Source organism: Parus major, chromosome 4 (assembly GCF_001522545.3).
Source record: "Parus major isolate Abel chromosome 4, Parus_major1.1, whole genome shotgun sequence".
Lineage (NCBI taxonomy): Eukaryota > Metazoa > Chordata > Aves > Passeriformes > Paridae > Parus > Parus major.
The window spans coordinates 62,778,005-62,791,377 of NC_031771.1; the positions used below are offsets into that span (position 1 = coordinate 62,778,005).

Sequence of the window (13,373 nt, forward strand, 5' to 3'; positions counted from 1 at the left end):
GACAGTATTAGTGAATATATTAGTGTATTCCATTTTCAATATTCATAAAATTAATATTGGGTTGAACCTCTCCTTGCATGCAGGATAACATTAATATTTAAGTAACACATCAAAATTTGCCTTAAACCTGTACTCAGGTTCTCATTAGTATTTCAGATCCTAGCTCACATTGGTTCCAGGATCCTCCATCCTTATCTCTCTGATTAAATCATTATCTTTAAAATCCTTCGCAGTTTTCAACCCAATAATACAGCACAGGAAAAAGAAAAAGTGGCTGTAAGTTTCATGAATATTTATTTTTTCAGCAATAAAGGAGCAAGTTTACCCAACAGCTTTTCTAACTGATTGTCTGCAGCATAAGGAAGCTATGGCCACGTTAACGCAAGCAGTAGTAGTTTATTGTTTTAGTAGACACTTCTTTTTCCTTCCTTTTGAATAAATACACCGCAGGGTCTGGGAGGACATGTGCCAAGAGCATTACTGGGCGCAGCAACAGCCGAACAAAGCGCAATCCTAATCATAACAGAGCGAGCAAGTATTGTTACAAATGTTCTCTTTAGTATGGAAATGAGCCAGGGGTAATAAAAACACCATAAAAACGTCAAAATGACCGATCACCATGAAGCACTCGCCTTTTTACAACCAAAACTTGCAATGAACTTAGAAAAAATCCTGCATTAAGAGAGATGCCATTTTTACTTAACGTTATTTTTCGACTTCTCACTTCACTGCACAGTTAAATGATTGCAGAAGAGAACTTCAGAAGGGCATCAGTAAAGACCTGATTGATATTAAATAGCATTCGAGCACGATGGTGGACTCTGGATGGGAGCAAACTGTTAACCAGGGCATTAACATTAACACTGTTACTGCCTCTTTATGAGAATATGGGGCATATTTAGGTGCTAATTGTTTGAACAGCAGCAATAACACATAATGCTTAATAAGATACAATTGAAGAACTGTGTAATTCATGTAATTCCATCAGAAAACGCTCAGGAACAGCAGCTTGACTTTAATTACTCAGATCAAAAGAAAAAGGCATTTTGAAGTCTGGTCTAAAATGTTATTTATTACTCCTTTCACTAAAACATAGATCAGCTCGGATAGAAATAGCACTTTGGACTGGATTTGGTTAGTGAAAATGAGAAAAAAAAGAATATTCATTGCATTGCTGATGTCCATGCATATTGGAGGATATGTTAAATCCTAATTAGAGCAGACTGGCAGAAAGGAAAAGGAAAAAGAAAGAAAGAAAAAATGCGTAAGCTAAAATGAGGACAAATAAAGGTCATATCTCCATATATTGCTTGCAAAGACCTGAAGCTGGTAAACAAACACAAAGGTTCCTTGGCTAAACAAAACTCAAAATGGACATTATCTTTTCTCCAGACTCCACTCCATAAATAAATAAAATATATATGCCACCTAACAGTCAATATAACACCAGTGTTTTAAATGTGGTTTTATCAGCCATTGCTTCCTATTTCCAACTACAGCAATCCACATTTTTGGTGTTGGGATTTGCTCGTGGCTTTTTTACATTTGTAGCAAACTTTTAAAAGCTGAGAATCTTGGGTGAAGAAATGTTCTGCTGGTAAGATAAGGTGAAGACAAAGTCTATACCTACAGCTCCCTACTACTAGCATTTTCTGCCAGGTCCAGAATACAGAACTGACCTGGCAGGTGACCTGGATGCATCCCATCACATTTGGATGACAGATCCTACCCCATCCCATCACATTTGGATGACAGATCCTACCCCATCCCAGCACATTTGGATCATAGATTGACAGCATGGAGTGAGTTGGAAGGGACCTTTAAGGGTCATCTAGTCCCACCCCCTGCAATGAGCAGGGACACATCTTCAACTAGATCAGGTTGCTCAGATCCTGTCCAACCTGGCCTTGAATGTTTCCAGGGATGGGGAAATCCCTGTGGATCCACCACCTCTCTGGTCAACCTGGTGTTTCACCATCCTCATAGTAAAATATTTTTTTCATTATATCTAGTTTGAGATTTAAAGATTTAAAGGGCAGTAAGTAAATAAGGGAGGATACTAAGAGGGAATAATTGGTTGGTGGTCTTGCAATTTATCTCACTGATTTGGTTCTGTCTTGGTGCTCCCTGCAGTTACAAGATCATCAAGGTTGGAAGAGAACCTTGAGATCACCCAGTCCCACTGCCAAACCAGCACCACCAAAATCACCCCTAAACCATCTCCCCAAGTGCCACATCCAGTCACCTCCTGAACATTTCCTGAAAGAGTGACTCCACTACCTCCCTGGAAAACTGACTCCAATGCCTAATCTCTTTCAGTGAAAATCATTTTCCAATTATCTAATCTGAACTTCCATGGGTGCAGTTTAGGCCATTTCCTCTCATCCTCATTGAGACCAACCCTCACCTCATTCCAGCTTCTTTTCTGGTAGTTGTGGAGAGCAGTGAGGTCCCCCCAAAGCCAGCCTCCTCCAAACTAAACCACCCTGTTCCCTCAGCTGGTCATCAAAAGATATGTAGGATGACAGACCCACCCCAACACACTGGATGACAGCCCCTAACCCATGCCAGCACATTTTGAATGACAAAGGAGGGGTGTGAGTACACAGGGGACACTCTGCTGTTTGCACAGAGCGGCTGTAAATGTCGGTGCAGAGCCCCGCTTTAGGTAAATAACACCATGACTGCACCACAAAGCTGGGAAGTGCTGGGATCATCCTGCCTGGAGGCTGCTGGAGCAGGGTGGGCAGCCTGGCTGTGCAGCCTGGCTGTGCAGCTGTGTGCCCATCGTTGCCATGAGGTCACTCATGCAACCACAGTGCTCGCTGCGAGCAGCAGAGCCATGTGCAGGGACGTGCTCCAGCATCTCCTTTTCAATGCAGTTCAGCTGTATTTTCTTAGGGCCAGAAGGTACCACTAGATGACCTCATCTGGGCTCCATGAGTCTCTTTAACCCAGTAGCATTCCTAAAATCTTGCATTCAGCCACACACTGGCCACAAAGCACCCAGCACTGAAGATTTTGAGAGATGTAGTGTCTACCTCTTCCTTTGACAGCTCCTTCCAAAGTGTGTGCATTTCCCATTTATGTGTGTCTGCCTTCATACTGGGACCATTAATTTCTACCTCATCTTTCTCTGCCAATGGGCCAGGCAGGAAAAGATGTAAAAACCTGTGAATGGCTTCATGTGTCCGACTGGTTTCCCACTGGACACTGCAGGGATTTTTTTCCCACTGGCATTTCCAAGAGCTGGAAGAAGGTCTGTATGGGTAATAATTCAACAAATGTAAGGATCTTTTCCAATGATTCCATGCTAATCATCAGCTCTGAGTAATCTGGGGTCCTGGGCATGCTCTAAGTACATAATGTACACAGAGGTGCTGCCCAGGTAGGAAAGCCAGTAATGGGAATTCCCCATTCATATCTGACCACCTCCCAGGATTTCTCACCTCTGCATCTCCCCCAGGTCTTTATTCCAATATTTCAAATCTCTCAAGAGTTTCAGAGAGCCACAGAAATGGAGTCAACAGAGAAATACTTCCTCATTCCTACCTCAAGTGTGCAATTTCTGCACAGGGATTTTTGGGTCAGAGACCCAGGTCAGGTCAAGATGAAGTTTGTGTGAGGGCCACCTTTTCTGAACTTGAGATGTCACAGCTTGGACATTTGCTGCCACTGGAATGAGTAGTGAGACACAGGTTTGCCTCAGAAGAGGTGGAGGTGCTAAGCTTGACCTTGAAATCCCTGGTCCACTCCAGGAACTCCAAAATTTGATCTTGCTAATTAAAATTTGGCTGCTAGTGCAGTTATAGCATTTGGCTGGAGAGGTGAACAGATTAAAAACTGTCCTTTTTCACTAAATACCAGAAACTGTTCCCAAATCATTAAAAAAAAAAATAATGCCTCTGCTTGATTCACAGAACCCACACAAAATACCAGACCAAGCTGTGGCACACAGCTAAATTAACAATATTGTCTGCTTTGCCCTGCCAGCACACACTCCTGACGTGTGCTAATACACACACACACACCACACAGAGCCATCTTCCCTTCAAAACACAGAACTCTAAAATATATTAACACAATTCCAGGCATTTATTGCTTTCTTTCTGCAACTTTTATTACAAAGCCACAGACACACTGTGCCATTCTGTCTCCTTTGATGTGTTCAGTTATTGTATTTGTCACCAAAAGAAAACCACAGAACACTTTATCTTCAGTGTCTGATAAGTTTTCAGTTTGAAAGGGGCCGACCACAGAAAGGTTGTCCATACAAAGTTAAAAAATGCCACGCACAAACTGGTAGGTAAAGCCATGTTTGATCTGTAATGCAAATAAAATTAACAAAGATAGTGAGTTTTAGGCCTAAAATTCCTTTGATCTTTGAAGCTCCATGGTTTTACAAGTACAACTGCCTTCTGTACCAGAGCCTGGCATGTACATCCATATGCCTATATGCATAGGTATAGAAATACATAAAATTAAAATCTGTGTTCAACACAGGGTCAGTTACCACAAATGAGACAATGGTTTTCTTTGAACACCCTCTTTTTAGGAATGAAGATGCATCCAAATTTTTTCCCATTGAATAAAAAACATATTCATACACAACTATGACCTGCTTGGATTTATTTAAACAATGGAAGACTTTTCAATATATGCAAGGCACAATCAAGCCCTAAAATTTAACGGCATGCAGAGTGACTCAGAAAAGGTCTTGGAGATAAATTGTGAAGGAAAAATAAAAATGTGACATCCACCCAGGCACAGCAAACCTGCACAAGGCCCAGACAAAAAACACAGCCCCTCCTAAACAGGGCATGGGATGGTATTTCCATGGGGGGAAATTTCACACCATTTTTGGTGGTCAGGGTGGAGCAGATACCCAAGGCAGGATGAAATCCCCATGCTTTCTGCAAATCAAGACCTTTATAGAATCTCTGATGGTGCATCCAAAGCCAGAGCTGCATTCTCAGTGACAGAGCCGAGAGCTGCTGCTGTCCTGGGCTGATGCATCATCCACACTGGGTAGTTTAATGCAACATCTGCCTTTGGAGAGCTCTATCAGCAGCACTAGAGATTTATCTTTTGATTCAGGAGCTTTCAAGGGCAGGAAGAAGCTATGCCTTCCACTTGAGCCATCTGACAAAATGTGAAGTTTTTGCCTGTATGATACAGCCCTACAGAGATGGGTCACAAAGGGCAGAAGGCACTGGTGGAGAGCTGAGGCACAGCCCGGAATTCTGTGCTGTATGGGAAATGCAGGAGTGTGTCCCTTAACCCTCTAACCCTCTCTCTGAGGCTCAGAGACAGAGCTGCCCCTTGAACTGGTGCCATTAGAGAATCTCTCAGGGTTTGCTTAGGGTGAACCCCAAAAAGCCAGTGCTCACCCCTGGTGTGGGTGTCAGTACTGCTCACAGGGCATGGGTCTCAAGTGTCACCTTGCTAAACACTGGCCCAGAGGGCAGAGAAGGGCCATGAGCTTACAGGGAAATCCTGCCTTTTGCCATGCCCTTAATGCTGCTGGAATGTGCAGGAGTTTGGGACACACTGCAGTGTATTAAGTATCTTCCCACAGGCACAAGAGATGAGATGCAGGCTTTAGTATCTTTCATGGAAACATGCACTTACTGCTTCCTTGAAATAAAGGTGTCCTGAGTGTATAGAGGCTTTTTTATTTACTTAATTTTTAATGAAATGACTCTGTATACTACAGACATCAAGAACTCCTGCCTAAATCATGCCTTATATCAGTGCTCACACTTAAGCTCCTCTCAGCTCTCCCTGAAGCTGTGAGGATGGGTATAAAGATATCCTTAATCTGAATTTTAGGGACTTCATAAATTTGTGTTGAACCCTCCTGCTGAAAAATACTGGTTATCAATGGGTTGCTTTATCACAACCTCTACAGGAGGACCATGAGGAGGGATGGTCTTCCTCTAGGGGTTATTACATGGATAACCTACTCCTAAGGCAAGAAAGGGACTTTTTGGAGCAGAATGTACTGGTGAAGAAAGGAGCTGACGTGTTTCACTGAATCGGGGCCTCATCTCGCAGCACCACGGCTGAGCAAACAGGGAACTGTTTGGTTTGCTGGTGATTCAAACAAACCACCAGAAAAAAAATCACTGCAGGTCAACACAGAGCAAATACCTCCAGAAAGAGAAAAGCAAAGCCTAAAGCACAGCTTTGTTTCAGATTAAATAAAGTGTTTCACTTTCAAATGGAGCAGCTGGTTTGGTGAGGATCTCTTTCATAGAAGAGGCTTGAGAAGGAAGTAATTCCAAACTTAAAAATTAGCATCTCTCAAATTTTCTTTTCTTTTTTCTTTTGTTTTTAAACCACCAAACTCTAAATGAAAAGAACAGTTGCAGCATTGCTGAATCTGCCTTCCCCAAAGAAAATTCTGGCCCCTGTAGAGCCTCTCTGTGGTGTGCAGCAGAAGGAAGGTTCAAATCCCCTGACAGGGAGCAGCTCCTGTGTTCTCTCCTCATTGTGCCCAGCTCACCCTCCACTGGTTCCTAAAGTTACAAATTAAGTGTTTCACCTGCATTTCATGATTTCCCCTTCCAAGCACCCTGAGGCCAAAGTTCTTTTTATAGCCTCACAAATTATTATGCTTTGATTTACAAAATTTTCTTTAAAAAAGCAACAAATCAAACAAAAAAAACCCCAGGCCAACAAGCCACTGCTTAAGGTCTGGGCTTAAAAAACTAATGAATCATCCTACCCCACCCCCCCAGAAATGCACAGTGAAACAGCTTTCCCTGTGAGAGAAGAACTCTGCTACTGAGGATGGCTGGGGTCCATGAGAAGTGATCTGCAGACTCTGACAGACAGAATTTGGACAGTGGAAAAGGTCAATTTCTGATGGACAGGATGGCACCAGCAGCACCTGAGCTGACAGGAGATGACACCTGGCTAGTGTGAAAAGGCACAGAGACAGGTGGCCTCCAGGTTAGGAGAAGCACAGTTGGTCACAAGCTATATCAAGTGTGTTCTGAGCATGGCATCTACAGAACCTGAAAAAAAAACACCTTTATTTTCTTTGATCAAAAATACATATAGAAATGCCTGTTTTGAGGAAAATATCATACATTTTTTTTTCTTGTTTAACAAAATAAATTAAATATACATGACTTCTGTTTAAACTCTATATAGAATTACAAACGTTTTATATTTTGCAATTGGATTCATTCCCAGTCCATATAGGTATTTAATATGGTCCTTATTTATTTTCTCTTCTCTCTGTTTTAACTGCTGTTTGAACTGCAATCTTTTATCACTTATGAAATGATATCTGAGGGGAGGGGACAACCACACACAACCTAGGTGGATATTTCTCAAATGCAATTTTTTCCTACAAGATTATTTCATTCTCTTTGCTTCTTACTATTTTTTCTAATGCTTTCATGTATTTTGCATTGATGCAGAAAATCCAGTAGCTTGTCACTCTAAGCCATCAGAGAAGGACAGTGTTTTGTTTTCTTCACCATCAGCAGTTCAATTATTATTATTATTATTATTATTATTTCTTAAATATAAATATAAAGGTGTTATGTACAATGTTCCTCTTTCCTTCTTTCCTTTTTCCTGGCAGTGGCACTGAGTCCTAGGACCAGGGGAGTGGAGCTGATCTGTAGAACATCCCATGGGAAACAAGATGCCTTCACCTTGCAGAAACTGAACCAAACCAGCTTGGTTAGCTGACCGTGCTGACCACGGCTGATAAGCACGTGGCATTTCCCCTTGTGAACAGAATTGGTTTTTCCAGACCCTCTTGTGTTATTTTCTTTCCCTGGAAGAGATGAATGGATTACATCTTCTAGTGCTTTGGCACTAAACCTCAGGTACGTTAGAGCTGGAGTCACTCAGAGCAGGACAGGTCTGGGAGCTTCCCTCCAAAACAAGAGATGCCCAGCAGGAATCCAGGCCCATCCAGAAAAGTACCACACACACCTCTTGCTCTACCTGCTCCTTTCAGTAACACAAGGAAGGAGGTGGTGGTTCACATCCCTGTGTCCCATCTCACTTGCTGCCACTTTGATTAAAATATCCAGGAAGGCTCTGCTGCTGGTGACAGCTGCCTCTCTGCTGTGAATTGGAGTTCCTTCATTATTCCTTGGCTACATCCTGATTGCAATAATTAAAAAAAAAAAATCTCTTTTCTCTCTCTGTCTTTCTCTATTATATATATATTTATATAGATAGATATAGATATATACACATATATATATACACACATACACACACACGCATATACAATTATATATATATGTATATATATATTTAAAATTACATATATAACTTTTTCTGTCTGCTTTGCCTGTTGCTGGCAGTGAGAGCTGACCTGGAGCAGTCTCTGCTGAGGTACCACGAGGAAAAGCCCAAAGGAGCTGCTGTACACGGGGCCAAGCCTTAGCACTGGTACTGGATGTGCTGGTGCTGGTGCACTTTGCCCTCCACGTGCGAGTGGGTGTGGGTGTGGATGTCCGTGTAAATCTTTGGGTACATTTTGGAGGCCATGGCAGGGGCCAGGGCGGGCCCCTGGGACAGTAAATGCTGCTGCTGGGCCATGTACTCCTCGTAGTTTATGGAGGAGATGCAGTCTTTGTCGGGGAGCTGGGAGACGCAGATCCTGTCGCGGGGCGGTGGCCGGTGCGCGGGGGCAGCGGCCGGAGGCGAGCACGGCTTCTTCTTGGACTGGCACAGCCACAGCAGGATCGTCCCGAAGATGAAGACGGCTCCGGCGGGGATGCCGATGATCACGGGCCAGGGCAGGCTGCTGGCCGAGGACGGGGGCACAGGTGCGCTGGGAGGCTTGGGATCTGGGCGTGGTGGCAGGGGAGAGACAGAAAGAGTTAATTAAAGGCAGGCAGAGCGGATTCAAAACAGATGTCACACTCGGGCTGGCTGCTGCACAGGCTGTCTGGCAACCCTGCCAGACCAAGTAACAAGGGAGAAATCAACCTAACACATGATGTTTGGTAACTGCTTTGCTTTTTGGTGCTCCTGGAAGGACAAGCAACTCATTTTCTCTGGTCTAGGGGTCAGGAGGGGAGTCTTTGGGGGATTTTATAATTCTCTTATCCAAGCTTTAATGGATACAAGACACACAGAGCCAGCCTAACACTCTCACTCTATGACAGAGTGGGCTTTGCTGCCCAGATTGGAGGACACAACACAGGACATGTCAGTAAAGGCTCATTGTCAGCAGCCCAGGAAGCACAGTCAGGTTGCACAGAGCCACAGCACGCTGCCCACCCACCTCTGCCAGGTGTAGTTCTGCCTGCAAGGGCTCCAGACACTCTCTAGCAATTGCCTAGCAATCCAGGAGATACCCAGCAATGCTCCACCATGGCAGGGAGAATGAATGTGGGGTTTTGGAGGCATTGTCTTGACTTTTTTGTGTGGCTGGGAGGAAGGCTGAAGGATGGGAAAAATGTAGGTGAGCTGGTGGCCCCTCCTTGGTTCCCAAGCCACAGAGAGATGAAAGTTCATTCAGCATTGAAATGTGTCCCCAGCTTCCTACACCAAATGGGCTCTATCTCTACCAGTCTCTTTGGAGCTGCTGCTGGTTTCTCAAGGGCAGTAAATTCAGCTGCTAGAGGAGACAAGATGCTTAGACTTCTTTCACAACTACCTTCTCCTTTATCTCTCTGCAGTTGGCAGTCAGTGGCTATCCCAGGATAGCCACTCATTTCTCAGCCTGATCTGCTGATTTATAGACCCAAAAGGAGTCCTGGGGTAGGATTCTAGCTATGAAAATCCTTGTCTAGATAGCTTCCAGCTGGAATATCCAATGCCTTGAAACATACCCAGGCACAGAGTTCAGCTTGCAGGGAGACACCCAGAAAACATCAAAAAACACAGGCTATCTTAACCATTCAATATGTTATATTCAAACATGTATCACTTAACTTTCAAACTAAACTTCTTTAAGACACTAATGTCTTTTTCCCTCCTTGACGAATAACCCCATGGGTAGTTTGAAATGTTAAATATATACCGTGTGGTCTCTTTGAAGCTACAAGGACCTATACTTTGACCTCAGTAGATGAAATTTTGATTCACCAACACTGGAAATTACAGAATAATTTAGGCTGGAAGGCGAGTCTGGTCCAGCCCCCTGATAAAAACATGACACGATCAGAGAACTGATCCATCAGCTGACCATGAAAACAGAAGTCTTCATGCTTGGTTGGCAGAAATCCTATGCTGGGCTGAAAAGAAAGTGTTTTGATATTCATCCGTGTTCCTCAGAGCTGTCAGTGTCAAATCTGGTAGACTTAAAAGCAAAATGGTCTTTTATAACTCATGGCTTTACAACCACATCTTTGCATCTTAGTGCAAGCTGGGTTCTCCTTCTCCATCACTGCCAATATCAACAGCCCTGCAGGCTCTGGTTCTGGCATGAGGCCTCACTACAGTCCCATTTAAATCCATGGAAAGTCTCACTGATTTCAGTGGGAGCTGGATCAGACCCTCACAGGTCAGAAACTCCCAGAGGCTTTGAGTTATATCCCACCCATGCTGCTTCTTCCTTGGTATTTACAGGCCTTTCAGTTAGAGTGTAGTCCTAACTCCAAAATGTTTTATCAGGGTAGAACTGCACAGTCAGAAGACAAAGGAGCAGAAGACCAGGCCAAGATGGTGTGTCTCAAAACAAATGATAGAGTCTCAGTTGGATGTGGCCACCAGCTCTGAGGACTGGGGAGGGAAGGCAGCAGATGTGAGTTTGGTACAGAAGCCCCAGGGGATCACTGGATAAAAAAGTAACTAATCATTCTGGTTTTCATACTTATTCATTTAATTTCCTTGTGACCCAGACAGTTTTTATTCTTCTCTCATTTTATGGGCCTGTATCATTGTTTCCTTTTACCAGCAAAAGCATTATAAATAAGGGCAAGAGAACGGAGGAATTCCAGGGAATGAGGTTGCAAACTGTGCTGCTATTCAGTTCCCCTTTTCCATCCTGCTCCCTGTCACTGTGATTTAGTGATTCTGCAACTGCAGTATCTTTTCCCAGTTTGCTCCTTTTTCAAACAGGAGCAGATAATTCAATTTATGTCACCTGGATGACTGAGAGGCACCTCAACAATGTCTGTGAGTATCTGCAGGGAGGTGTCAGAGCATGGACCAGGCTCTGCTCCATGATGTTGGGCAACAGGACACAAAGAAAGGGCAGAAACTGCTGCCCAAGAAGTTCCACCTGAACGTGAGGAAGAGCTTCTTTACTGTGCAGTGACTGAACACTGAACAGATTGCCCAGGGAGGGTGTGGAGTCCCCCTCACTGGAGACATTCCAGAACCATCCTGACACAATCCTGTACCACGTGCTCTGGATTGACTCTGAGCATGGAGCTTGGACCAGATGACCCACTTTGGTCCCTTCCAACCTTACCTAATCTATGATTCTGTGGTTATTCCCCACAAAGGGAGAAAAGGAAATATCATCAACAGGATTTCAGCAGGGACTGGCTTAAATCAGGGCTGATTTTGTCCCCTGCTCTCTCTTATCAGAACTGGGCTATCCTAAATCAGCACAGCATCACAGAGGGCCAGGGGAACAGTGGGCAGCAGTAGCTGAATTAATAAATACCATGACAAAGAGGACTGATAACAGAGGGGGAAAAATGTCACAGCTCACCTGGCAGGACTGTGAGAAAAGCACTCCGGAAGCTGTAGCCCATGGTGTTTGCCCCAAGGCAAATGTACATCCCTGCATCCTCCTCCTTGGCTCGAGTAATCATCAGTTTGTTCAGGTAGGACCCATCTGGGCGGGACCAGACCTCCCCCGTGGGCAGCACAACAAACTTCTGTCCCCCGACATCGATGGTGGAGTTGTACTTGCTCTCCGTGCCGTACTCCACCCTCTTCAGCCACTGGATGACGGGTTTGACGTCGCTGCGCACTTTGCACTGGAAGGATGTGGTCCCACCGTAGTCCACCGTGGTGTTGACGGGGTGTGTCCCTGTCAGGATGGGCTTGGACCTCGTCCTCTCTGCACAGAAACACAGGGAGCTCCATGGGAAAAGGTGTTTGCCAGCCTCTTGCAATTGCAGAAGCATAGGGAAAAGGTGTAGGAGGGATGCAAAATCATAGTCTGGTCCAATTCCCTGCACCAAGGCAGGCTGAGATTTTTGCAAACTTCTCCTGATATTTTTCCAGCCTCTGCCAAAACCTCCAATGGTAGATGCTCTGCAAACAACTCCTCCAGTGTCTGAGTCTTTAACAAGTCTGTTCTCATGCCCAACCTGAATCTTCCTGATTATAACAAGGAACTTCCTTTTCTACCTGTATCAGACCTAGAGAAAAAAATGGTTTCCCTCTGAGCCCTTATATTTTGGAAGATTTTCTTCATCCCTCTGCACACTGAGCAAGTCTCCTACCTGTGGTTCTGTGATGTGTCACTTACTACCATGAGCAGCAGGCTGTAATTTACAGGTAAGACAGAGCCTTTGTGTGTTTTCAGACACAACCTCATATTTACAAATATTTATCTGTTAGGAACCCACACCTACTGGCTACCCCCAGTTTGGGGATAGTGAGGGGTGGGGTGAGACATATTCTTTCTCCCTCTGGCCTTCTCAAACGTTCCCTGTGGACAGACAAAATCAGGTGGGAAAAGACCCCTTCTTTCACGGACTATGGCAGGCTGTGGATATTCTCATCTTTGGTCTCAAAGTCCTTCAGGAGATACCTGTCACCTCTCAGGCTGGGCCTGCAGGTGTCCATGGGGACCAAACTCCACTGGGAGCAATCCCATGCCATGTCACCAACTGCTGCAAGAGCTGAGACCACAGACACTACCCATGAGGAAGATTTTCACTTCATCCTCACCTCCCTGCTTCTATCATTCCTTTCTTTGGTATAATCATCACCATACTCACTATGGAAAAAAAATAAATGGTGGAGGATAGGCTCAGAAGGCTTTTGCTTTTCTAGCCAGTAACAAAATCTTTTCTTTCTCACAAATTATTTTTGCCTCAAGTCTCAGGCAAGGTAGGAAACAAGATGGAAGGAAAAGAAATCAAACTGAAGAGGTTCACAAGACCATCCTTTCCAGCATGATCCTAAGTCTAAGGTTGTGTCAACACCACGTAAAGTGAAAGGAAAAATGTATGCCTCATTCTGAGGAATGTTTGGATTTGTTTTTAGTGTTAGGATCAGATAAATCAGTCACAGTTTCCAGACAAGGAGGTACTGCAAACCTCTATCTTAGGCATAGGAGAAATTATGGTATCACAGTGGGTGGTAACTGCTGGCAATCATCAACTCCTTTTGATGGCAAACACTGTTGGACTGAGCATGTAACAAAACAGCTCCCACCAGCACTGGCTTTGGAGTGAGAGGCAGGAACAATGGACCCT

The 13,373-nt window shown here is 44.3% G+C and overlaps 1 protein-coding gene across 3 annotated transcripts in view; it reads right to left on the reverse strand.

Moving 5' to 3' along the window:
• Window positions 1-4,072: 4,072 nt before the first annotated feature.
• FGFRL1 (fibroblast growth factor receptor like 1) overlaps window positions 4,073-13,373 on the reverse strand; it is a 168,228-nt gene continuing 158,927 nt past the window's right edge. For all 3 annotated transcript variants that reach the window (XM_015625337.3, XM_033513778.1, XM_015625338.3), the window contains exons 6-7: window positions 11,651-12,004; window positions 4,073-8,828 (exon numbers count right to left, since the gene is read on the reverse strand). In XM_015625337.3, the coding sequence (XP_015480823.1) occupies window positions 8,419-8,828; window positions 11,651-12,004 (764 nt within the window). In that variant the 3' untranslated portion in view covers window positions 4,073-8,418. The remainder of the gene's footprint in view (window positions 8,829-11,650; window positions 12,005-13,373) is intronic.